General features: G+C 49.3%; 1 protein-coding gene across 2 annotated transcripts in view; it reads right to left on the reverse strand.

Moving 5' to 3' along the window:
* Positions 1–8,601: 8,601 nt before the first annotated feature.
* LOC126035221 (uncharacterized) overlaps positions 8,602–27,495 on the reverse strand; it is a 249,702-nt gene continuing 230,808 nt past the window's right edge. Inside the window, exons 3-4 of one of the 2 annotated variants that reach the window (XM_049793454.1) lie at positions 9,916–12,084; positions 8,602–9,102 (exon numbers count right to left, since the gene is read on the reverse strand). In XM_049793454.1, coding sequence (XP_049649411.1) covers positions 8,983–9,102; positions 9,916–11,868 — 2,073 coding nt within the window. In that variant the 5' untranslated portion in view covers positions 11,869–12,084 and the 3' untranslated portion in view covers positions 8,602–8,982. Of the gene's footprint in view, positions 9,103–9,915; positions 12,213–27,495 lie in introns of those variants that run through there. The other variant, XM_049793456.1, reaches the window with a different exon arrangement.

Raw genomic sequence — 27,495 nt, forward strand, 5'->3', positions numbered from 1 at the left:
CTGATGCTGGACCCAGAATTGTCCCAATGGCAACTGGCACGGCACCGGCGGGTGCTGAAGCCACTGATCCGACAGATTCTAACTAATAGAGTATTACTAGCGGACACTGAGTCCTTCAGACAGGTTTTTAGAACAGCGTGCCTTATTGTATATAGAACTTGCTTTAGGTAAAAAGTGCGTTAAGCATAATTTGATTAAACATAGCGTGATTACAGGAAGACAGTGTGGGGTAAATGTAAAAGTTAGTTAAAGCCAAAATCAGGGGTAAGATCTATTTCCATTAATAACCTGGGAACGAGGTTGATTGTGTTTCCACAGATACAGGCCCACGATGGACTCCTGTTCGATTTGCACGACCATCATCATCTGCAGCATCATAGATGATGTGACAATATGAATACTACCTCAGCCGAAAACTAATGTATAGGTCACCTTGGCTAACATAACAGGTCAAGATTCTCCGTGCATCGCAACTGTATCATAAAGCCCACGAACCAATAGACAAGATGGCTATGACTCGTGCAGCGCGCCTGGCCAGCGAGCGCATGCGTCATAGATTGCAAGCGAGGCGGACTTTTGGCACCCGCTGGCCACGTGTGCTAAAACCCGTTCCTCTGCAAATGTATAAATACCGGGATTTTCCGAAGAGCATCGGGCTGGTGTACGGTGAGGCCGTCCTTGCCTCTGTGGGGACGCCCACGGAAAGCTGGCACCTACCGATTGCTGGGCTGAGTTCGTGGAGCAAGATGGCACAAGAATGTATGGATGGTTCATTTTCCTCATAGTCCTCATGGTCTGGGTCATTAGGGGTAACAGGTTGGCTCAAAGAATTATGGGCATTATTGTAGTTACTGTGATTGTAGCTATTGTAATAGTTTTACCTTGTTCAGCTTATTAAGGAAAATGGCATCCCAAGTTATTAAGCAAGCCTGGATTGCTCAAAAACAAAAAGAGGGAGAAAGATTTAAACAGAGACCTACAGTGGATTCAACCTTGTTTTGGTATTACAAATACAGACTTACAGCCGCTGCTGGATTTATTGAGGGGCAGCGATAGCTTAACTTCTACAAGACAACTAAGTGCACTGGGATGGCAAGCCTTGACAGCAATTGGACAAAAAAAAGAAGTCACATCATCCATGTCTGGCAGATACGTTCCTGATTTACCCATAAATTTGAAACCTTATGCTGAGATTGATATGGAACACACTGACTGTAGTAAGCAGCATGACAGTGACACCGGTGATTGATCCACATCGGTTAACGCCATGGGACAGTAAGAATGTTTGGGTGTCACTAGCTAAAGCTATTAATCAAATCTGTTTTTGTGTGCTTATGTATTTTATTAGGTATAATGTTGTTTTTACTGTGCTTAATTAATTGTGTTCACAGATCTTTGCAAAGGGCAATACAGCAGGTGTTAAAATTTTACCTCAATCTATACACAAACAAATAGATTGGCTGAAGAAACATACACAAAGATCCAGCAAGAAACTAGTTGGTTTGATGGGGTGTTAGAGTCAATATTTGGCGGGATAACACCACGGCTAATGTCATTGATTAAGGAAGCCTTACGATGGTTGGGTATATTGATATTAATCTGTGTAATAGTTAAAATTGCGTATGGGTGCATGATAAAAGGAGTCTCAAAGCTGACACACCAAGCTCTACTCGCACAAAAAGAAAAAGGGGGAATTGTTGGGAAGTGGCTTGCTGAAAAAGGACATGGGTCTATGGAAAAGTTGTGCGAGCAGAGTTCTGTGTGAAAGAATGTCAGTTTGAGCAACAAGACTAGGCCTTGGCTGAAAATAGCTGGCTTTACTGATATTGGGAGAAAAACAGCTGGTCTCGCTGTTATCAGGAGAAAGACAGGGACGGTGTGACCTTGGCATAACTTCATAAGTAACTTTTGAAGAAGTTCCCATGAGAAAGTTTCGGAACACGCATAGCTGCAAATCACAAGTGGGTGTGTTTTAGTAATGAATAAACATTAGCAATGTACCAATCATATTAGGACTAGTAGGCATAATTATCGCAAACTGTATAAATATGAGCTATCCGTGCAAATGAAGTTGAATCACTTCTATCACTCATATTGGGTCGACTTATGTGCATTCCTCCGCCGCTCCAACAATTATTAACACTGTTTTCAGCACAAATCCAAAACATAGCCCCATACTAGCTACTATGAAGAAAATTAACTCTATTCCAGCCAAAACCAGCACACACCTGCACACCTTGGGGATGTTGAAAAAAAGAGACTCACCACAACACTGAGACAAGTGGGGGCTGTTTTCATTCAAGTATTTGATCCTTGCTCTGGTTGGTAGCGATACCAAGTACCTACTTTGGTGCCTGCTGCAACATACTTAGGCTATCCTGAGCCAGGAGTCCCAAGTACCTGCTCCAAGAAGTTTGGCCCTAAATACAGAGAACTTTGGATTCACTGCTGTGGCACCGATACCAGGCCTACCTCCATCATGCCTACGGGGGACCTGTCCTCAGGAGCAAGAAGCAGGACCATCAGGAGTCAAACTCAGCAGAGACCAGCTGGGCTAGATGGAAACTCAGCAGCCCAGAGCAGGTTCCTGGATGAGGGAAGCAGCCATCCACAATCCCCCCCAAGCACCCCCCGGGATCTGCAGCAGAGCCCAGATCACACAAGGGATTTCAGAGCCAACAACCAACCGTGCCCCCAGATCTGCGCATCGTCCCTGTCCCAGCTCTTCCCCCACACTGTGTTCCCTCAATCCAGAGCTATCTGTTTATCCCTCTCTGCTCCAGCAGGGATCATTCATTTTTCCATCCTCTCCCTGCTCTCTCAGAGCAGAGGGGAAGGTTACTGGGCAGGATCCAACCAAGACAGAGACCTGCTCAGCTTGCCCAGGGCTGGCTGGACACCCCACTGCCTCCTGGGGACAGGGATCCACCCCATGCACCTGAGGCTGGGATACCTGGTCACCACACTTCTCCCTTGTGGTGCTAGTCTTCGGTCCCTCCTGAGAAAGCCTCAGCACAGAGGATGCCCCAGTCCCCTCTGGGACAGCAACGTACCTATGGCTGGAGGAGATGCAGGCAGAAAATGAGTTCGGCACGTGGCCGAGATGGATCCTGGCCCATTCCCACTGCTCTGCTGCCCAAGCCACAGGCTCTGCCTCCACCTCCTAAGCCCTGCAGCTTTCCCAGCTCTCCTCCAGCACCCTCACCCCATCACCTGGAGGACCCAGCATGGGCTGCCAGGCCCTTGGGCTCCCTTAAAGCCCAGCCCTGGGAGAGCACCTGCCCTCTGCTTCCTGCTGACTCATTCCCCTGTGATTCACCCCCTCCTCCTGCCTGACTCACCCATTTCTGCCACAGCCCTGTACAGCACAAGTGGACGCGTGTGTGTATGTGTGTGAGTGTGTGTGTGTGCAACCTGGCCGCAGTCATCAGGGCAATGCCACAAACTCTGCAAGGCCGCAAACCAGGCAGGGAGCCTGGCTAGGCTGTGCCAAAGCCCTTGTCTCCCGAAGCACCCAGTGGCAGGAGGGGTAGAGATGATGCCACTGGCTCAAGTCCACTGCAGGGAGACAAGGTAGAAAGGCAGGCTGGGAGCACTGCCCTGTGCCAGCACTGCTGAGATAAGGAGTGATGCTGGGGGAGGGCTTCCTCCAGGCTCCAAGGCTGCCTTCCAGGCAAACCCGTTTGTTTTATCAGCCCTCTGGCAGCCTGACCCCCACCGCTGGCTGTGGGAGGGTTACCTGGTGCTACCACAGCTCATATCTGCAGGTGAGCTGTCTGCCAACTAACCTGCCTTTGGGTACAGCCAAACATGCCCCTCCAGGCTACCCCCGGCTGTGCCTCTTCCCAATTTGACTCTCCAGGGTGGAAGCCAAGAAGGGATTTCTTCTAAGAATGGCTATGGTCACTTGGCATCAGCTAGTGCCACTGCTCTTGCAGGGCCCACAGGCTTGGCCAGTTCCTGAATGTGGACAGGACAAGCTACACACATGATGCTATGTATACATGTCCTCTGCAGGCTGCTTCTCAGACTAGCAATTCCCCTAATGATAGGGGCTGAAGCTCAAACAGGCTTTTTTCCCCATGTCCTTTCCCTTCACCTTCCTCCTGGCATCACCCCTTTCCAGGGGCTCTCCGGCTAAACTCAGCCTCCTTCTTGGAGGGGACCAGAACAGACAGAGGTGATAAGAGGAAGATCACACACCGTGGCTGTGCTGGAGCCCAGCGACAACTGTGGCGCAAGCCTCCCAGCTGGCAAGTGGCTCTGTGTACCAGAGTACATCCATCTGTGCCAAAGAGTGTGCAAGAGTGCCATCACGCACAGAAGACACCGGTCTGCACAGCACACCCAGGTGTGGACCTGCGCCTCTCCCTGCAGCAGCCTCATGGCTGGAGGATCCATTTCCTGTTGACTACCAGAGAAAATTACTGGGATCAGACACAGGCTCTTCTGTCACCCTTTCCTCTCCACATCCCATGGGTCAGTGTCATGGTGACAAGGGGCTCTGGTCCTTTCCACCCAGGAGTGCTTGGCCAGCTGCAGCATTTTTGCCTATAGTCACACACAGGTTATTCAGGACAAGCCTTGCTGGTACTGCAATAGGACAAGTTGGTCGAGCATCATGTCCCCAGCAGGGACACACAGTCCCAGCCAGGTCAGGAGGCCCTGCCACCGGGAATTAAGGCCAGACTAAACCATCCTTTGACCAGGGAGAGAGGGATAATGTTTTGGGCTGGGATGTCACATATTTAACAGGGACAAAGAATGATTTTCTGCCAAAGCTCAGGACTGTATGTCAGAGCTGCTAGTTTTCCCTGGATTTTTACACTCCTGATCCTCACCATGTACGCACAGAGCTTTTCTCCCTTCTCAGGGCAAAGAAAACCAAGATGCGAGTCACACAGGGTCCCGTGGGTACCAGCAGCTTCCCCTGCACATCACCCTCCTCTCATCAGGATGCTTCAGTCCCCGGGGTCCCTTCTAGGGAGGCAGGGTGGGAGATCCATAGCGCTCACCATGTGTCATCAGCAAGGTCAAAGGCAGAGCCAACACCATAGTCACGGTGTCACCAAGGTCACAGCACTGGGCAAGCGTCTGAATGAAATTCAGCAGCCACCAGCAGGACAAGCCCATCAATTAAATGCACATGCTTAAATCAGCCTGTCACCACTGAAAAGATGGGCTTCCCTACAAGCTCTGGGAGACCCTGACAGAGCAGCGATAACCTACTGTTTTGGGTTTGTGTGACAGGGTTTTGGTAGCGGGGGAGGGGGCTACAGGGGTGGTTCCTGTGAGAAGCTGCTAAAAGCTCTCAGGTCGGACCCACCGCTGACCAAGGCCAACCCAATCAGTGATGGTGGTAGTACCTCTGGGACAACATATTTAAGAAGGGAAACCTGCAGTGTGGGGGGGAGATGATTGGAATGTGAGAAACACCTATGCAGACACCAAGGTCAGAGAAGAAGAAGAAGAAGGAGGAGGAGGAGGAGGTGATTCCCCTGCAGCCTGTGGTGAGACGGCACGCTGTCCCTCGCAGTCCATGGAGGTGAATGGTGGAGCAGACACCCACCTGCAGCCCATGGAGGACCCCACGCTGGAGCAGTCAGATGCCCCCAAAGATGGCTGTGACTCCATGGGAAAGCCCACACTGGAGCAGCCTGTGCCTGAAGGACTGCAGCCCATGGGAGGGACTCCATGCCGGAGCAGGGGAAGAGTGAGGAGTCCTCCCCCTGAGGAGGAAGGAGTGGCAGAGTGTCGTGGTTTCAGCCCGGCCGGTAACAAAGGACCACGCAGCCGCTCGCTCACTCCTCCGCCCCCCTCCGGTGGGATGGGGAGGAGACGGAGGAGAGAAAAGAAAAAGAAACTGGAACCTCGAGGGTTGACATAAAGGCAGTTTACTGGGACAAACACAAAGAGATTACAACAACAACAACGGCACTAATGAAAAAAAAAAGTATACAAAAAGAGTGATGCACAGTGCAACTGCTCACCACCCGGGACCCGACGCTCCGCCACTTCCCCCACCGAAAACAGAGACCACCCCCCGGCCCGCTCCCCATTTATATACTGGGCAGGATGTCACATGGTATGGAATAGCTCCTTGGCTAGTTCAGGTCAGCTGCCCCGGCTATGCCCCCACCTCCCAGGTTCCTGTAAAAATTAACTCTATCCCAGCTGAACCCAGGACATTATCCACCCCTTATTCTATACCATCTGCATCATGCCCAGATCTTACTTTTTTTTTTCCCAATCAACCACTACAACTTTCCTTGTCTTATATATAAGTATATGGACTCTACCCCCTGACCTCGCACACACGCACACGGTGTTCCTTTAGCCTATGGGCTATCCCTCTAATGTGTCCATCGATTTTGGGGCTCTATCTGTTGTAACAGTTCTTCAGGATAAGAGAGAGATGGTGTGAGATGTTGGGTTGTTGTACGCTGCCTCTGGAACTTGTGGCTAGTACAGTTGGTGTAACTCATGCCCTTGGTCTGCAGGTCGAAGATGTTGATCTTGAGGAAATTGCTGGGTGCCAGATCAAGTTCTATCGCTGTTGTACTTGGCTCAGTTTCAAAAGTCCATCCTGTAGTCATTTGAATAATTCTCACAATAATACCCTTGATATGGCATATAGACACTATAGATACAATGACATGCATTGGCAGGTTATTTAGCAGTTAAATATCATACAGCCCAATTCACTGGCTATTCTCTCCCAAAATCAAATCTCCCTGAGGTACACATCGAACCTCCCCATCCTTCTGCATCACCCACCAGGTGTACCCAGGTCCTTGAGCAAAAACAACCCCTTGAATGGGTTTGCTTCTGCTTGAGGGAGGACTAACCCAGACTGTCTTTCCTAACATACTCCTCATGCGCACTACAGGGACTTTATCCCCTTCTACAGTATGTGGAACTCTTGGTTGGGCGGGGCCAGCCCGATTGGCGGATCCTCTAGTATTAACTAACCAGGTGGCTTTTGTTAAATGTGTATCCCAATGCTTGAAAGTTCCACCCCCCATCGCTCTCAATGTAGTTTTCAGCAGTCCATTGTACCGTTCAATTTTTCCGGAGGCTGGTGCGTGATAAGGGATGTGATACACCCACTGAATGCCATGTTCTTTGGCCCAGGTGTCTACGAGGTTGTTTTGGAAGTGAGTCCCGTTGTCCGACTCGATTCTTTCTGGGGTGCCGTGTTGCCATAAAATTTTCTCTTCAAGGCCCAGGATAGTGTTCTGGGCAGTGGCATGGGACACAGGGTATGTTTCCAGCCACCCAGCGGTTGCTTCCACCATTGTAAGCACATGGCACTTGCCTTGGCGTGTTCGTGGGAGTGTGATATAGTCAATCTGCCAGGCCTCCCACTGTTTATATTTCAGCCATCGCCCTCCATGCAACAGGGGTTTTTGCCGCTTGGCTTGCTTAATTGCAGCACATGTTTCACATTCATGGATGACCTGTGCGATAGTGTCCATGGTCAAGTCCACCCCTCGATCTCGAGCCCATCTATATGTTGCATCTCTTCCCTGATGGCCTGAGGTATCGTGGGCCCACTGAGCCATAAATAGCTCACCCCTACATTGCCAGTCCAGGTCCACCTGAGACACTTCAATCTTGGCGGACTGATCTGCCTGGTGGTTGTTTTGATGTTCTTCAGTGGCTTGACTCTTGGGTACATGAGCATCTACGTGACGTACTTTTACCACTAGCTTCTCTATCCAAACAGCGATATCTTGCCACAGTGCGGCAGCCCAGATGGGTTTACCTCTGCGCTGCCAGTTGCCCTTCTTCCATTGCTGTAGCCACCCCCATAGGGCATTTGCCACCATCCATGAGTCAGTATAGAGATAGAGCACTGGCCACTTTTCTCTTTCAGCAATGTCTAACGCTAGCTGGATGGCTTTCACCTCTGCAAACTATCTCGATTCACCTTCTCCTTCAGCAGTTTCTGCGACTAGTCGTGTAGGACTCCATACAGCAGCCTTCCACCTTCGATGCTTTCCCACAATGCGACAGGACTCATCAGTGAACAGGGCATATTGCCTCTCATTTTCTGGCAGTTTATTATACAGCGGGGCTTCTTCGGCCCGTGTCACCTCTTCCTCTGGCGACATTCCAAAATCTTTGCCTTCTGGCCAGTCCGTGATCACTTCTAACATTCCCTGGCGACTGGGGTTTCCTATGCGAGCTCGCTGTGTGATCAGTGCGATCCACTTACTCCACGTGGCGTCAGTCGCGTGATGCGTAGAGGAAACTTTCCCTTTGAACATCCAGCCCAGCATTGGCAGTCGAGGTGCTAAGAAGAGCTGTGTTTCAGTACCAACCACTTCTGAGGCGGCTCGAACTCCTTCATATGCTGCAAAGATCTCTTTTTCAGTTGGAGTATAGCGAGCCTCAGATCCTCGATATCCCCGACTCCAAAACCCCAGGGGTCGGCCTCGGGTCTCCGCAGGTGCTTTTTGCCAAAGGCTCCAGGTAGGGCCATTCTCCCCAGCTGCAGTGTAGAGCATATTTTTAATATCTTGTCCTGTCCGGACTGGCCCAAGAGCGACTGCGTGAACAATCTCCTGCTTAATCTGTTCAAAGGCTTGTCGTTGCTCAGGCCCCCATTTAAAATCGTTCTTCTTCCGAGTAACTTGGTAGAGAGGGCTTACAATTTGACTGTAATTTGGAATATGCATTCTCCAAAAAACCACAACACCTAAGAAAGCCTGTGTTTCCTTTTTATTAGTCGGTGAGGACATAGCTGCATTTTGTTGATGACGTCCACAGGGATCTGACGACGCCCATCTTGCCATTTTACTCCTAAGAACTGGATCTCCTGCGCAGGTCCCTTGACCTTACTTTCTTTTATGGCAAAACCAGCCTTCAAAAGGATTTGGATTATTTTCTTCCCTTTCTCAAAAACTTCTTCTGCCGTGTTGCCCCATACGATGATGTCATCAATATATTGCAGGTGCTCTGGAGCTTCACCTTTTTCTAGTGCAGCCTGGATCGGTCCATGGCAAATGGTGGGGCTGTGTTTCCACCCCTGGGGCAGTCGATTCCAGGTGTACTGGACGCCCCTCCAAGTGAAAGCAAACTGAGGCCTGCACTCCGCTGCCAAAGGAATGGAGAAAAATGCATTAGCAATGTCAATTGTGGCATACCACTTAGCTACCTTTGATTCCAGTTCATATTGAAGCTCTAACATATCTGGTACAGCAGTGCCCAGCGGTGGCGTGACTTCATTCAGCCCACGATAATCTACTGTTAGTCTCCATTCCCCATCAGATTTCCGCACAGGCCATATGGGACTATTAAAGGGTGAGTGAGTCTTGCTGATCACTCCTTGGCTCTCCAATTGGCAAATCAACTTATGGATGGGGATCAGGAGTCTCGGTTGGTGCGATATTGCCGCTGGTGCACCGTCGTGGTAGCAATTGGCACCTGTTGTTCTTCAACCTTCAGCAACCCCACAACCAAAGGGTCTTGGGAGAGACCCGGCAGGGTAGACAGCTGTTCAATCTCCTCCGTCTCCAATGCAGCTATACCAAAGGCCCAACGGTACCCTTTTGGGTCCTTGAAATACCCCCTCCTGAGATAATCTATACCAAGGATGCACGGGGCCTCTGGGCCAGTCGCAATGGGGTGTTTATGCCACTCATTCCCTGTTAGACTCATTTCAGCTTCCAATACGGTTAGCTCTTGGGATCCCCCTGTCACACCAGAGATACAGATGGGTTCTGCCCCTTTATAACTAGATGGCATTAGGGTACATTGTGCACCAGTGTCCACTAGAGCCTTATATTCCTGTGGGTCTGATGTGCCAGGCCATCGAATCCACACTGTCCAGTAGACTCACTTGTCCCTCTCCTCCACCTGGCTGGAGGCAGGGCCCCTCTAATCCTGATTAGAATATCCGTTACTCACTTTCTGCACACGTGAATCAGAAGTCCCTTCAAGGGGATCAGAAATGAGATCAGCCCATCTACTGCGTCTGGGGGACTGCTCACGGGAAACTGGACCAGCAGTTTTCCAAGAAGAATTCTCTTTTCTGGTTGCTTTTTCTCGCAACTCCTGTACCCGTGCATCCAAGACTGAAGCGGGTTTTCCATCCCACTTCCTCATGTCCTCTCCATGGTCACGCAGGTAAAACCACAGGTTAGCCCGTCGAGTGTACTTTCTCTCTCCTCTCTCTTGGGCAGAGGAACGCTTAATCCCAATAACTGCGATGCGGGCCTGTACAGGTGAGGAGGAGGACAGATCCACTTTGAATTGCTGGAACTCTCGGGACAACTCCTCTACAGCTGAGACACAGGCCCGTAGGGAGGAAGAGAGACTCCCTTCGTATTGCCGGAGTTGGACAGCCAATTCATCCACCGTTTGTCCATAGCCTTCTCTCCAGGACATTACTGCCAATGAGTTGGCATAGGTTGGTGGTGCACTTCGTAGAAACTTCCGCCACATGGGTTGTGTGCATTGGATTTCATCTGGATCTGTGGGTGACTGCGCATTTTCTGGATCATTGTAAATCACCTCCAGCACGGCTAATTCTCTCAGGTACTGGATACCTCTCTCCATGGTGGTCCACTTGCCTTGGTGACATGTAACTTCATCCCTGAAGGGGTATCTTTCCTTTACACCTAACAGAAGTCGCCTCCAGAGGCTGAGGACTTGTGTTTTTCTCCCAATCGCCTTGTCGATGCCCCCTTCCCCAGACAGAGATCCCAACTGCTTGGCTTCCTTACCCTCTAATTCCACACTACTATCCCCGCTATCCCAGCATCGGAGCAGCCAGGTAACAATGTGCTCACCTGGGTAGGGGCTAAAATCTTTTCGCATGTCACGCAACTCACTCATGGATAGAGATCGGGTAATTATTTCAGGTTCTGGCTCTTCCTCCTGTTCTCGCGATGACCCTGGTTCATCTTCATCTCTCACTAAGCGAACTGATTTCTTTGTGTGTTTCTTTTTCTGTACAGGGGCGACTGATACTGGCACAGGCTGGTTCTCTGGTTTAGCTGAAGTGTCTGTCACCAGGGTAGGGGTAGTCACGGTACCTGTTGTCAGGGTAGAGGCAGCCACGGTGCTTGTTGTCGGGGTAGGGGCAGCCATGGCGTCTGTTGTCGGGGTAGGGGCAGCCACGGTGCCTGTTGTTCTGTTTTCCATCTTTTCCCCCTGAGGGTGCTGCCTAGTATCAAGCAGTGTTTGGTAGATACTGGCCAGGGCCCAGCACAGTGCAGCGAGTTGTATGTCTTTGGAATAGCCACAGCATTTTTCTTTCAAATATTCTGTCACTTCATGAGGGTTCTGTAGTTGTTCGGGAGTGAACTTCCAAGTCACTGGCGGTGAGAAGTTCTCTAGATACTTGCCCACATGCTCCCACATGCCGTGCCACCCATGAGTATCCAGCTTTGGGGGAGATCTCTGAGTGGTCCTCTTAAAGAGCCTTTTTGTAGCCCTAAAGAAGACCTGAAACATATTCAGGAGGCATAGCACTAACAGCACACTGGCTTGTGCATCCCAAGGATATTCAAAATTCTCAAAAGCTGTTGTAATTAGTCGGAAGGAGAAAAGGGAGGTGAACGGACGGGGGGAGGTATCCCCCCCTAACTTCCCCATGGATGGGGTGTAATTACCAATGAAATCCGACAGATGGCGCCCAAAGTATGGAAATGTTATCACTGCCTCATACAGATACCAGCTTAACCTCATGATCAGTGATGTAATCATTTCACAAGTCGACATTGCCCAGTACAGCAAAATGATAATCCCAATCACTCTCCCAGAGATGAGATACGCAACTACAGGCAATACATAGAGCATATAAGAGCTTACAAAACGCCACCATGTAAACAAATGGAACAACATTGTGACTAACATCTATATATCTAAGAAATGCGTTTGGCAAATTTGTTTCAACACGCTCTGGCCAGATCTGTCGTTATCTCAACCCTTCTGCCCCACGTTGGGCGCCAAAAAGGACTGTCGTGGTTTCAGCCCAGCCGGTAACAAAGGACCACGCAGCCGCTCGCTCACTCCTCCACCCCCCTCCGGTGGGATGGGGAGGAGACGGAGGAGAGAAAAAGAAACTGGAACCTCGAGGGTTGAGATAAAGGCAGTTTACTGGGACAAACACAAAGAAATTACAACAACAACAACGGTACTAATGAAAAAGTATACAAAAAGTGATGCACAGTGCAACTGCTCACCACCCGGGACCCAACGCTCCGCCACTTCCCCCACCGAAAACAGAGACCACCCCCGGCCCGCTCCCCATTTATATACTGAGCATGGATGGCACATGGTATGGAATAGCTCCTTGGCTAGTTCAGGTCAGCTGCCCCGGCTATGCCCCCACCTCCCAGGTTCCTGTAAAAATTAACTCTATCCCAGCTGAACCCAGGACACAGAGGCAATGTGTGATGAAGTGACCGCAACCCCCATTCCCTGTCCCCCTGTGCTGCCTGGGTGGAGGAGAGAGAGAAAATTGGGAGTGGAGTTGAGCCCGGGAAGGAGGGAGGGGTGGGGGAAGGTGTTTTAAGATTTGGGTTTACTTTCTATTATCCTTGTTTTGATTTGATTGGTAGTAAATTAAATTGATTTTTTTTTTTCCCCAAGCCGAGTCTGGTTTTTGCCTGTAACCATAATTGGTAAGCAATCCTTCCCTGTCCTTGTCTCGACCCATAAGCTTTTCTTTATATTTTCTCCTCCTCATCCCACCAGGGCCGGGGGGGGGGAGGAGTGAGCGAGCGGCTTCATGGTGCTTTGTTGCCAGCTGGGCTTAAACCATGACACCTATGTGAGCTCTTAGACAAGGCCAGCTCTCTGCTGTAGCCCCCAGCAAAGGGGAAGCTGAGGGATGTGCCCTACATCCAGTTAGAGCAGCTGGGGACTGCTCTGATATGAGCCAGACAGTGATGATTTCCTGACAGCCTCCTATTTGTGACTAACAGAGGGGTAACACCCCATCTGCAACACCCCCCTCCAGTCAGGCTGGGGGGAAGAGCGGAGAGGAGACAGCTAAATTGCTCTTGCTTCTGACACCTCTCCCACACCGAGGGGATCCCTTGCAACTGCCTTGTGTTCCCCTTCTGCAACCCAGGTGGCTAAGAAAAGTGGCAGAGCATCCCTCCAAAGTACAGTGACAAGACCTTGCTGCCTTCAAATATCATGTTTCAGGTCAGCAAGCTGGGAACTATCCTCAGAGAGGTGCCAGTTTACTCACCCACCTTTACATCAGTGGCATGCTTCTGTTATCAATTAATATGTATAATATGATTGAAATAACCAGGGAGCTGCTGAAGTCCTGTGTACAACCCCCATCAGTTAATATTTTAAAAAGGGAAACAATAACTAGACATGATTTAGGGTTTAGGAACTAACTACTAGACAATGGAGCTTTATGTTTATGTCAGAAAAGGTAATGGATTGTCTGATCAATAAACCTTGAAGAATCGCTTGGAACTGCCAAGATTAGGGAAGAAGTAGGCAAAAGATAATTCCTACAGGGGGAGACTGCGACCACTGACTCATTGACCACCTACTCAAAAGAAGACAATGAAGGAAGAAGACAGAGTCTGTGCACTAATTTACATGAGGGGTGAAGAAGAAAGAACCAATCATTAAGGAAAATAACAATGAATATGTATTAGTTAAGTGTATAAATGTGAGGATTTTTGAGACAAGGGTGTGCTGTCTTGAGACAGGCACCCATTCATCTGCATCAATGAAATTAATTTGAAAATACCTTGACTCTGTGTTATTGGCTTGCACACTGGGTAAACGAACCCTGTTTGTGGGACAACACTTCTCCAGCAGAGGTGATGCCAGAAGGCTGGATGAGAAGAGAGGATTTGGGGCAACAACAGATGAATAAGTTCAGGCTTTCTCAATGTGGATGCTAAGCAGCAAGAAATACACAAAGTTGACGCTTTTGCTGAAACGGTTCCTGGTTACAAGAGCAGAACACAGAGCATGACTGTCAGAACAGGCCATCTACCAAGGTGAAAAGAGGATGTTACGGTTTCTGGGAGCCCTGAACCAAGCCTTCCATTTCTGGGTTCTCCTTCTCACAGTGTCTCTGTGTTCCCTACAGTTCTCCCTTCATGGTGCTTGAAAAAGTAGAGCAGCCCCAAGGCTGCTAATTTAGGTGGTGGCTGCAGTGACCCAGTGCGAGTCCTGGTGCCCAGGACTCATGGAGTATTCCCTGGGACCAGCTTTCATGTCCTAGACAGAGCCCAATGAAGCATCAGCCCTTTGTTCCAAAAATCACATCCAAGGTCATCTGATACAATGTAAGGACCAGATGTGGAATTTCTTTAAATAAAAGCTTAGATGAGCCCATGCCAGGGGATGAAGCTGAATGGCCAAGTACCTGCTAACCCAGCCTGAAAGTTTTAAGGACTAAACTGCCTTTTCTGGTCAGTAACACAAATCCAAGTTTGCTAAAATTGGAAAGCCCACCACGTGGTTCGCAGCTGGCACTCACCCTTCCTGCAAGCTGGAAACCCCTATTGTCTCAGCAGCCCTGATCAGCCCCCCATCGTTGGCAAGGGGATACTCTTGTTGACTCAGCACATCCTGCAGCCCTCTGTACAAGTCCTGGGTGGGCTGGCTGGCTGGCTGATGCCATCCGAAGCTCAGGATGGAAACTAGCTGTGTCCTCTTTCCACCTTGCTATGGGAAGGGAAACAGAGGTTTCTGCCATCCATCCCTTCCCTAGCTCCTTTTGCTGGCCCCTCTGGTGCTGTGCCCTGCTGTTACAGAGGCTCACACAATCAAATCCAACAGGTGTTAAAACTTAGATTTATTCTTCAGTAAAAAGTTAGTTAGAACTCTGATAACACTTCAGTGTACCTGGCACATCTTGATTGGTCAGTTCAATTTTCAACCTGCAGCCTCTAGGGTTTGGGGTTTTTTTTCCTCTCCTCCCTGCCTGGAGAAGTTTCATTTCCTAAGAGGTGGGGGTGGGGTGCTGCCACACCCACAAAGCACCCTGAGCAGACAATACCAAACCGAGGGGCCAGGAAAGCAGCTAGACTTGGGCTTTCCTGCTTAACTACATATGAACGTGCCCAGTTTTAGCCTGGGCATGCATTGAAGAGCCAACTTCCCTCTTCTGTCAAGGCAAAATGTGCCTGCAGGCACCCAGGACTGTGTCCTCTTCTGCATTTTGGAGAGATTCCCCCCTTGCAGGCATTGCCTTTTACTGTCTGCAGCCTTCACCAGCTCAGAGTGGGTCGGAGAGGCCCAAGTGCTGGCTACACCAGTGATGCTGCAAATTCAGGTGCTGTGTGTTGGGGTAGCTGCAAATGTGATATGGAGGGGAAAAAACAAAGCCAAACCACTCAAAAATCCCAGGGCAGGTGGCCCGCACAAAGCCTACAATCCTGGCCTCCTGGCTCCCAGCCTTGTGTTAACATACGTTCACCTCAGGATACAGTTTCAGTTTTCACTCTGGTCTTAAAGCTCCCCTTGAAGTTGCTCTCACTGACTTTCACAATCTCTTTTCTTTCTGCCTCACTTTCAACAGGGACCTTGACTGCTGCTGCCTCCCAGCAAAAGGGTCTCCACGACCCTTGTAATTCAACACACTGGGAAAGGCTCTCTATTCCTATCCACAGACCTTAAAAGCCCTCTTTGTTCCTGCTACAAACCCTACCCCACGAATGTGGCTTAACCCTTGGGGCACTGCCTCAAATAAAAAGTGCTTCATAGAAGCAAGGCAGGTTACAACATCCATGGGAAGGTGGACCTACCCTCTACCTACAAAAGAGCTGTGCTGACAATCTGCTGGTGGCTTGCAGGAGGCATCGGATACACACAAGGTGGGGGGGACGTGTCTTTGACCATCTTCATCCTCAGTACAAACAACTACCAAGTTATATGGGGACCCTGTACCCCACACTGCTGCAGCAATGTGGGCATGGGTAGGGCTTGCAACTCTTTATAGTCTCCTGGTCTCACTCTGCCTGTCCTCAGTTCAGCAGGTTTATTACAAAACATGCTCCACGCAGGCAGATTCAGGGCCACAAGGAAGAGGGGTGAGGAAGGAAGCAGGTGGGAACGGGCGCTCCCCTCACCACTCCTTCAAGGACTCCTCTGCTCCTGCCCCTAGGCACAGCCATTGCTCCATGCCCAGATGCAAAGCAGAGACAGCAAGGGATGCCATGCTGTTACCACCATAGCCTGCGTATAGGCAAGAGTGCAGCAACAGCACTCCTGACTCTTGCCTTGTCTGAGATAAGCTCAGACCCACATCCCGAGCAGCAGCCCATGTCACATGTTGGAGGAAGCAGGGCCATGGGACTGTCCGTAATCATACACCCTGCATGTGGGGATGCAGAGGGGATGGAAGGTGCAGCCAGCCCTCCCTGCCCTAGCAGGATCCCTGGCACAGGAGAAGGCAGTATGGAGCAGGGCTGCTTTGCGGCACCCAAAAATGCCAGCCCTGCAGCACCCCAAAATGCCAGCTCCACAGCAGACAGAGCAGGCTTGTACTGCTGCACCCTGAAACACCACCTTGCAGCACCCTAAACTGGCATTTCCTACCAGCTGCTGCAACTTTCCCTCTGCCCCTTACCGGTCCCGCTCCACCCCTCCCTGTTCCCCAGGCCACAGGGAAACTGAGTGAAGGTGTGCTGTCCCTGCCCCAGGGAAGGGGAGTGGGTGAACAGCCCCCAGCACCAGACAGAGTGTGGGGAGTAGGGTAAGAACAGTACTGCCACCTCTGAAAACCTCAGCGATGGGGAGATGGTGTCTTTATCTCTCCCCATCGCTGGGGTTTTCAGAGGTGTCCTGCGCTAAGCAACTATCTGAATCACGAGCCTCCTCTGTTACCACCTCTCTTGAAGCAGAAGCTGGCCCCACTCTGCTGCCGGCCATACAGACTGCACTCAGCTCTGCTAGGCTACATCTGCCCCACGGACTGACCCACGCGTTCTCTGGCACCAGAGGGGATGGGGACATGCAGGGCTCTGCACCAGATGCACATAACTTAGTAGGGCCCAGAAAAGAAAGGTAATGCCACATAGAAACCAAATTAAAGACCTAGATACAGCATTATAAAACAGAAGAGCGCCCTGGCTCCCAAAAGGCTGGTAGGGGACTGGACTTTTCCTTGAGAGCAGAATGTTGCATTCTTTACTTTAAAAGCTTTGTGCATTTGAGTAGAGACTTGGATTCTCCGGTCCAGCTCTAGGAGCTGATAAATTTCCAGGTACTGCCCTCAGCCTCTCTGTTTTCACCACACTCCTCCAAAAGCCCTTTGGGGCCCTGCTCACCAGTTAAGCCTTCCCAGGACCAGGTCCTACCTACAGCCCCTGCTCTAGCTGAGCACAGCAGTGCTCCCCCACACCAGCATCCTTTAAAATCCCTAGGTCTGGTGCCATAGTAGCAAATCACCACCTATCTACCTTGTAGGCGGAGAAACTAACGATAAAGATTTGTTCATTCAGGCTCCAGTTCAGACATCTCACTGATGTTATTAAAGTTATCATTTCTTTACAGCATTTCTCAAGATTGCAATGAGGTTAAGAACCCAGCATTGTCCAGTTCAACTGGGTCACTGAATGGGAAAGCAGAGCTCATGCCGCAAGAAGATGCACAGCTGTCATGCACTGCTCATCTGCAAATCTCCTGGCATCTTTCCCCAGTCTCATGTCTCTTGGTTGCCTTGCTCCACCTTCCTGGGGACTCTCTGAAAACAGACCCTTTCACCCCTCTCCAGGGAAGCATGTTCAGGTGGTATTTGCTGTTGTTGTTATGCAAAGTATAATGTAGGGTTCAATTACATGGAACTTAGTTATCGGGCCTGAAAGTAGCTCATGGTCACAAGAGTGTTCCAGACGCCTTTAGAAGGCTTTGAACAGACTAAACAAGAAGATAGAAGAAGAAAGATCCCAATTAGAAAAACACAGGTGTACATTCCACAATAAAGGGAACTTGGCACAAACAACCTCAATTCAGGGGCTTATCTTGGCCAATTGGACTGAGACAAGTTTCGCATGCTCTAGCTAACATAGCCAATTATGTCCTGTGTGTATGCGCGTGTACAGAGTGAGTATAACTAACTTTATCTTATGTTTATACGCGTGGACAGTATCGATGTAACCAATCACTGCTTATGCTTGTACGTGTGGACACCAAATGCTTGCATGCAGCAGCCAATCAAAGCTTCTAAACAACTTAGAGAATTGTATAAAAATGATCAGCTAAGCTCAATAAAGTGGTGACTTTAATCATCATATTGGTGTTCTATCGTCCGGGCCCCACACGGAATAATCCCTAAACCCTACAGTATAACATTATTGCCAATATCCTTGCCCCAACTCTATCTCCTAGGACAACATAATAGTAGATTAAATTCGTTATCCTCTATCACTTTATGGCACAATCTTTTAATTTCTCTCTTAACACACATCTGAGATGTATCGAGTTTCAGGCAGGGTCACTACAAAGGAAATTCCCTGCTCTTTCCTTACAAGGATTTGTACAAGCAATACCTTTTCTTTTTGGTAGCAAAAAAGCCCAACCCAACCCAATTAAAAAAAAACCAACAAAACCCCAAACAAAATAACACACACAAAAAAACACTTGGAGGTTCACTTAAAGACAGAATTTGACTTTTCTTTCCAGACCACCACTTTGGTCAGACCTTTCCTGGGCTCTGGAGGGCAGTATTCTCACTACTGGTCACACTGGTGCAGCTCCATCAGCAACATTTGGAGTTGTGTAGTAAGGAAACTTTCAAGGGTGAGATACCTTTTCCTTCCCAGAAGCAACCAGCACATGAACACAGGCATTTCCTGGTAAACTGCTCCTCCTTGCTTCCAGCCTCTGCTACAGGGCTGGCCTCTGATAGCAGCCTTCCTACCAGAAGCACCACTGCATTTTGCTCAGTTACTCTAACAGTATGATACTGTAGGGAAACAGAATTAAACAGAGCTGTAATCTATAATAAATCATTCCTACTGAGCTGCCAGGGAGATAGCTCCCCTCTTTCTCCTGTGAAGCTATTTCAGTTCTGAAGTCTGTTTCCTCAACAAATCTAAGCCATGAAACAGCCCTTCCGTTACAGGGAACAGGCAGAGCAGCAAGAGGAGAAACTTTCAGGGTGGCAGCTTGATGCCACCGATTTCTGTGTTCTCTCTATTCAGATTCATCACATGGCCAGGACAGATCATTGCAAATACCTTAAGATCCCACACTGTCAGCCCAGGGGAGGGGTTGACAGTCCAGCTCCAGACAAAAAGCCTGAGAATATTCTAGTTCCTAAAAAACTGCTCATAATTTTAACTGTTGCTGGCTCCCAGAAGATGAATTGAAAGCAAAGCTCAGACCTGCTACTTGATGCCACAACTGCTTTATTTTGTTGGCAGCCACAGCAGAGAGGACCTTGAGAATTACCCTCTTTGTCCACCACTGGCCAAGCTAGGACTTGAGTGATTCTGCTAACCTGTCCATGTGTGCTGGTTTTGGCTGGGATAGAGGTAATTTTCTTCATAAGTAGTTAGTATGGGGCTATGTTTTGGATTTGTGCTGCAAACAGTGTTGATAATACAGGGATGTTTTAGTTATTGCTGAGCAGCGTTTACACAGAGTCAAGGCCTTTTCTGCTCCTCACACTGTCCCACCAGCGAGTAGGCTGGGGGTGCACAAGAAGATGGGAGGGGACACAGTCAGGACAGCTGACCCCAACTGACCAAAGGGACATTCCATACCATATGATGTCATGCTCAGCAATAAAACTAGGGGGGAGGCTGGCAGGAGGGCGCTGCTCAAATACTGGCTGGGCATCAGTTGGTTGGTGGTGAGCAATTGTTTTCATTTGCATCACTTGTCTTTCTTGGGGTTTATGTCTCTCTCTTTGTTATTTTCCTTTTCATCGCAATTTTAAATGATTATTATCTCAAGTATTAAACTGTTTTTATCTCAACCCATGAGTTTTCTCACTTTTGCCCTTCTAATTCTCTTCCCTCCCATCTTGCTGAAGGGGGAGTGAGCGAGCAACTGTGTGGCGCTTAGTTGCTAGCTGGGGTTAAACCACAACACACATACATCTGATACAGAAAGGATTTGACTTACTTTAGGTAAGTGAGGAATTCAAAGTTCTTCCTAATCCCTGGGACACTATGCCCCCGCAAAAACTTTGCACACAAGGATACAGGACTCTCGCATAACTCTTAGCAGGGAGCCGCAGGACTGCACACAAATAGGAGCTCAGAGGGATACCATCAATGTTTGAAGGCCTAAAGTTAGCCCCAGCAGATGATCCTCTGCTCCATTCTTGGGAGCAGTGAGAACCAAACAAGGATCCAGGTGTCCTAACACTCCCATGAACAGGATCTTTGAATGCCCGACCTACTTGCAACAGAGATGGTAGGGTAAAGAGGGGGTTCCTTGCATAACTCCAGTGCCACTACTCACGAGGAACCCAGGGCCCCATCTCTGAAGGGGGAGCAGCATTTCCTTGGGGTTTCCAGTGGAAAGAAGACCTACTCCTAGATCAGCTGGTAAGACCAAGGGGCAATGGCAGCCCACACATGCTAAGAGCAGGCTGAAGAATGTTAGGCTGACCACTTTCCATTGAAGATATAACCCCCACTTTGCCAGGTCTTTGAGTTTGCCAGCAGAGCATTACATCCCATTCCTGACAGAGGCAAGTCTATCCAAGGGTCTGCAAGCTGTACCAGTTTCCAGATTACTGCCAGCTGCACTAAACTGAACTAACATGGTATCCTGGTTTCAGCTGGAATAGAGTTCATTGTCTTCCTAGTAGCTGGTACAGTGCTATGTTTTGACTTCAGTATGAGAAGAATGTTGATAACACACTGATGTTTTCAGTTCTTGCCAAGTAGTGTTTAGTCTCACGTCAAGGATTTTTCAGCTTCTCATGCCCAGCCAGTGAAAAAGCTGGAGGGGCACAAGAACTTGGCACAGGACACAGCCAGGGCAGCTGACCCAAAGTGGCTGTCGTGGTTTCAGCCCAGCCGGTAACAAAGGACCACGCAGCCGCTCGCTCACTCCTCCACCCCCCTCCGGTGGGATGGGGAGGAGACGGAGGAGAGAAAAAGAAAAAGAAACTGGAACCTCGAGGGTTGAGATAAAGGCAGTTTACTGGGACAAACACAAAGAAATTACAACAACAACAACGGTACTAATGAAAAAGTATACAAAAAGAGTGATGCACAGTGCAACTGCTCACCACCCGGGACCCGACGCTCCGCCACTTCCCCCACTGAAAACAGAGACCACCCCCCGGCCCGCTCCCCATTTATATACTGAGCATGATGTCACATGGTATGGAATAGCTCCTTGGCTAGTTCAGGTCAGCTGCCCCGGCTATGCCCCCACCTCCCAGGTTCCTGTAAAAATTAACTCTATCCCAGCTGAACCCAGGACAGTGGCCAACAGGGTATTCCATACCACGTGACATCACATCTAGTATAGGAACTGGGGGAAGTGGGGGCAGGGGATCACCGCTTGGGGACTAACTGGGTGTCAAGCAATTGCACTGCGCATCATTTGTACATTCCAATCCTTTTATCATTACTGTTATTTTATTAGTGTTATCATTATTAGTTTCTTCTTTTCTGTTCTATTAAACCATTCTTATCTCAACCCACAAGTTTTAATTCTTTTCCCGATTTTCTCCCCCATCCCACTGGGTGGGTGAGGGGGGAGTGAGTGAGTGAGTGGCTGCATGGTGCTTAGTTGCTGGCTAGGGTTAAACCATGACACATGGTTAACTCAGCCTGAATATAAGTTCACAGATATCACCTGGGTTAGACAATATCCAAATCAGAGAAGAGAGGTTCATGCTATAACCAGGTAATGGGATAAGCTGCTGCATTACACATATACAGGAGATTTGCTGTCCCTGGAGGTATCAAGCTATTTGGTCAGCAAGGAAAGAAAAGAAAAAAGAAAAAAAAAAAAAAAAGCAGATCCAACATAGTGAGCCTTGTGTTAAAATGCCTCTTGTCAAAAGGCAGGGGAGCCCCGAGAGGATGCTGTGAGCTTAGTGGATTGGGATCTGCAAGCAGCTCCAGCAGAACAGAGGACCAAACTTTTTTCTGGTCTTAGACACATATGTCTCTTTTCCATCCCTAAGGGAGATGTAAGATCCCAGCATGGAGCAGGTATTAGTGATTACCACAACTCAGCCAGGTAAAGGGGCTGCTCTGCTGCTGCCCCATCATGTGGTTGGGACTTTGCAATGCATAGCAAAGCGCTGACGTGCATGAAGGACTTCTTTCAACTTCCCAGGTAGATTTACCCCTGCCTCACTCTGGGTACCACTTCAGCATCAGGCTGAAGGATGAGATGGCCTGAGGCCCAGTCTCTAATTCTTTCTGGACTGGCCCCAAACTTCCCTGGCAGACACTTCAGAGGAAGAGCCACACAGCCTGGGCAGCCACACATCCTAAGCAGCGGCTTCCCCATGTAACCTCTCCTGGCCAAATCATATCTGAGCTCTGAAGCGAGAGAAGGGCTCAGTCTGCCCCCCACAGAGGCACAGTGCTGATGAGGGCTCCCTTCCCCATGAGAGCTGTCCTGGTTTCAGCTGGGATAGAGTTAACTGTCTTCCTAGTAGCTCGTACAGTGCTATGTTTTGAGTTCAGCATGTGAAGAATGTTGATAACGCTGATGTTTTCAGTTGTTGCTCAGTAGTGTTTAGACTAAAGTCAAGGATTGTTCACCTTCTCATGGCCAGCCAGGGCACAAGAAGTTGGCACAGGACACAACCAAGGCACCTGACCCAAACTGGCCAACGGTGTATTCCATACCACGGGACGTCCCTTCTAGTATAGGAACAGGGAGGGGGGGGAGGCGGGGAATCACAGCTTGGGGACTAGCTGGGTGTCGGTCGGCAGGTGGTGAGCAATTGCCCTGCGCATCATTTGTACATTCCAATCCTTTTATTACTACTGTTGTCATTTTATTAGTGTTATCATTATTAGTTTCTTCTTTTCTGTTCTATTAAACCGTTCTTATCTCAACCCAGGAGTTTTACTTTTTTTTTCCCCAATTTCCTCCCCCATCCCACTGGATGGGGGGGAATGAGTGAGCGGCTGCGTGGTGCTTAGTTGCTGGCTGGGGTTAAACCACGACAGTCCATTTTGGCGCCCAACGTGGGGCACGAAGGGTTGAGATAACGACAAACCTGACCAGAGCTTGTTAAAACAAATTTGTTCCAAGCATTCATTATGTTGGTTTATGTGTTCTTAGAGTTGTTGCTCTGGCTTTTAATGCTCTGTTATGTATCACCTCGCTTGCTGTATATAGTTCCTCTTCTACTGCTTATCATCCGTGGGAGGTGGATTAAGGTTTTCACTTTGATGTATGGTATAACAGTGGTTTATGGTATGATAAAGTCATCGGCTGTGGGATTAATCCGGTATTTGCACTTAGCATTGTCACCTTTATACGGCGGGAGCCATCTGTGGGAAATTATTAATAATTATATCATTTATCTTTCCTCCATGGAAAACCAGTCTATGGGCGGGGTACCTTTCTTCCCCTCTCCTTTCTCCTTCAGTCCAGTTACAATGTTGTTTGACAATTTTGAAAAATTTGGATACTCCTGGGGTGTTGGGACTAGCACGGTCCTAGCCCTACTGCTAGGAATTAGCATACTTCTGAATGTGGTTCACCTCTCGTTTAAGGTTAAACAGCTATTTAAGAAGATCACCCAGAGATGTGCCCCAAGGCTGGATAATTATGAGTGGCAGGGTGTATGGGGTAGTATGGGCAAGTACCTAGAAAAGTGGGCACCTCCAATGTTTTGGAAATTCACCCCTGAACAAGTGCGGGATCCAGAAGAACTAGTAAAATATTTGGAAAAGGTATGCTGTCACCCCGGTAGCTCCAGAGAGATACAAATCACTGCAACGTGCTGGGGCCTGGCCCATGCCTATCGAGCCCTGTTCGACACTACTCAGTACCCTCAAGGGGAAGAGAAAGTCTCTAGACCTAACAACAAAACGATGAGCACCGCGGCCACCCAAACCTCGACGATGGGCGCTGCGGCCCCTCCAGGCCTGGCAAGGAGCATTGCAGGCACCCAGACCTTGGCGACAGGCACCGTGACCCCCCCAGCCCCGGTGACGAGAACTCAGGCTACCCAAACCTCAACAACAGGCAATGCAGCCCCTCCAGCCCCGGCAATGAGCACAGCAGCTACCCAAACTTTGGCAACAAGCACTGCGGTCCCTCCAGCCCCACCGACAAGCACTGCTGCTACCCAAACCTCGGCGACAGACACTGCGGTTATCCAGAACCCGGCGAGCGATACTGCAACTGAACCAGCGGACCAACCTGCACCAGTATCGGTTGCCCCTGTACAGAAAAGGAAATATACAAAAAAATCAGTTCGCTTAGCGAAGGATGAAGATGAACCAGGGTCATCACAGGAACCAGAGGAAGAGGCAGAACCAGAGGTAATAACCCGGTCCCTATCCTTGAGTGAGCTGCGGGATTTGCGAAAACATTTTGGCCGCCGTATAGGTGAGCATATTATCACCTGGCTCCTCCGATTCTGGGACAATGGGGCTAATAGTTTGGAATTAGAAGGTAGGGAAGCCAAGCAGCTGGGATCACTTGCCAGGGAAGGTGGCATTGACAAGGCAATTGGAAGAGGCATACAAGCCATCAGCCTCTGGAGGCGACTCCTGTCAAGTGTGAAGGAAAGGTACCCCTTTAAGGAAGATGTTATATGTCAATCAAGCAAGTGGACCACCATGGAAAAAGGTATTCAATATCTGAGGGAATTAGCTGTGCTAGAGACGATTCATCATGACCCGGACAACCAACAATTACCCAAAGATCCAGACGAAGTCCAATGCACACGACCCATGTGGCGGAAGTTTGTACGGAGCGCGCCATCGTCCTATGCCAACGCATTGGCAGTAATATCCTGGAAGGATGAAGAGGCACCAACAGTGGAGGAAGTAGCTCGCTAACTGCGTCAATACGAAGAGAATCTCTCCTCCTCCCTACAAGCCTGCATTTTGGCTGTGGAGAAGCTGTCCCAGGATGTCCAACAAATCAAAGAGGATATGTCCTACTCCACACTTGTAAGGACCAATGTCTCAACTATTAGGAGTGAGCGGTCTTCTGCCCAAGAGAGAGAATATCGAAGGTACACACCGCGAGGTGCCCTGTGGTTTTACCTATGTGATCAGGGAGAAGACATGAGGAAATGGGACGGAAAACCTACCTTGGTCCTAAATGCACGGGTACGTGAACTGCAAGGAAAAACCACCACAAAAGGGGATTCTACCAGGAAAAATGCCGCTCCAGTTTCCAAACAGAGTAGAAGGGCTGACTTTATTTCTGATTCTCTTGAAGGGACTTCTGAGCCAATTCTACGAGAAGTGAATACTGAATACTCTAACCAGAATTAGAGGGGCCCTGCCTCCAGCCAGGTGGAGGAAAGGGATAACCGGGTCTATTGGACTGTGTGGATTCGATGGCCTGGCACGTCATACCCACAAGAGTATAAGGCTCTAGTAGACACCGGTGCACAGTGCACTCTAATGCCATCAAGTTATAAAGGGACAGAACCCATTTGTATTTCTGGTGTGACAGGGGGATCCCAAGAGTTAACTGTATTGGAAGCTGAAGTAAGCCTAACTGGGAATGAATGGCAGAAACACCCCATTGGGACTGGCCCAGAGGCTCCGTGTATCCTTGGCATAGACTATCTCAGGAGGGGGTATTTTAAGGACCCGAAGGGGTATCGATGGGCTTTCAGTATAGCTGCCTTGGAGACGGAGGGCACTGAACAGTTGTCTACCCTGCCTGGTCTCTCTCAAGACCCTTCGGTTGTGGGGTTGCTGAAGGTTGAAGAACAACAAGTGCCAATTGCTACCACGACGGTGCACCGGCGGCAATATCGCACCAACCGAGACTCTCTGATTCCCATCCACAAATTGATTCGCAAACTGGAGAGCCAAGGAGTGATCAGCAAAACCCGCTCACCCTTTAATAGTCCCATATGGCCAGTGCGGAAGTCTAATGGGGAACGGAGATTAACAGTTGACTATCGTGGCCTGAATGAAGTTACCCCACCGCTGAGTGCTGCCGTTCCAGATATGCTAGAACTTCAATACGAGCTAGAGTCAAAGGCAGCCAAGTGGTATGCCACAATTGACATTGCTAATGCGTTTTTCTCAATCCCTCTGGCAGCAGAGTGTCGTCCACAATTTGCCTTTACTTGGAGGGGTGTCCAGTACACTTGGAATCGATTGCCCCAGGGGTGGAAACACAGCCCCACCATTTGCCATGGACTAATCCAGACTGCACTGGAAAAAGGTGAAGCTCCTGAACACCTGCAATACATTGATGACATCATCGTATGGGGCAACACGGCAGAAGAAGTCTTTGAGAAAGGAAGAAAATAATCCAAATCCTTCTGAAAGCCGGTTTTGCCATAAAAGAAAGTAAAGTCAAGGGACCTGCACAGGAGATCCAGTTTTTGGGAATAAAATGGCAAGATGGACGTCGTCAGATCCCTGCGGACGTGATCAACAAAATAGCAGCTATGTCCTCACCGACTAATAAAAAGGAAACAAAGGCCTTCTTAGGTGTCGTGGGGTTTTGGAGAATGCATATTCCAAATTACAGTTTGATTGTAAGCCCTCTCTATCAAGTGACCAGGAAGAAGAATGATCTTAAATGGGGCCCTGAACAACAACAAGCCTTCAAACAAATTAAACGGGAGATTGTTCATGCAGTAGCTCTTGGACCAGTCTGGACAGGACAAGATGTTAAAAATGTGCTCTACACTGCAGCTGGGGTGAATGGCCCTACCTGGAGCCTCTGGCAGAAAGCACCTGGGGAAACCCGAGGCCGACCCCTGGGGTTTTGGAGTCGAGGATATCGAGGATCCGAGGCTTGCTATACTCCAACTGAAAAAGAGATCTTGGCAGCGTATGAAGGAGTTCGAACCGCCTCAGAAGTGGTTGGTACTGAGACACAGCTCCTCTTAGCACCCCGACTGCCAGTGCTGGGCTGGATTTTCAAAGGGAGGGTCTCCTCTACACATCACGCGACTGACGCCACGTGGAGTAAGTGGATTGCACTGATCACACAACGGGCTCTCATAGGAAACCCCAGTCGCCCAGAAAGTTTAGAAGTGATCACGGACTGGCCAGAAGGCAAAGATTTTGGAATGTCGCCAGAGGAGGAGGTGACACGGGCTGAAGAGGCCCCGCTGTATAATAAACTGCCAGAAAATGAGAGGCAATATGCCCTGTTCACTGATGAGTCCTGTCGCATTGTGGGAAAGCATCGAAGGTGGAAGGCTGCTGTATGGAGTCCTACACGACAAGTTGCAGAAACTGCTGAAGGAGAACGTGAATCGAGTCAGTTTGCAGAGGTGAAAGCCATCCAGCTAGCGTTAGACATTGCTGAAAAAGTGGCCAGTGCTCTATCTCTATACTGACTCATGGATGGTGGCAAATGCCCTGTGGGGGTGGCTACAGCAATGGAAGCAGAGCA

This window comes from Accipiter gentilis, chromosome W, assembly GCF_929443795.1.
Source record: "Accipiter gentilis chromosome W, bAccGen1.1, whole genome shotgun sequence".
NCBI classification, from domain to species: Eukaryota; Metazoa; Chordata; class Aves; order Accipitriformes; family Accipitridae; genus Astur; species Astur gentilis.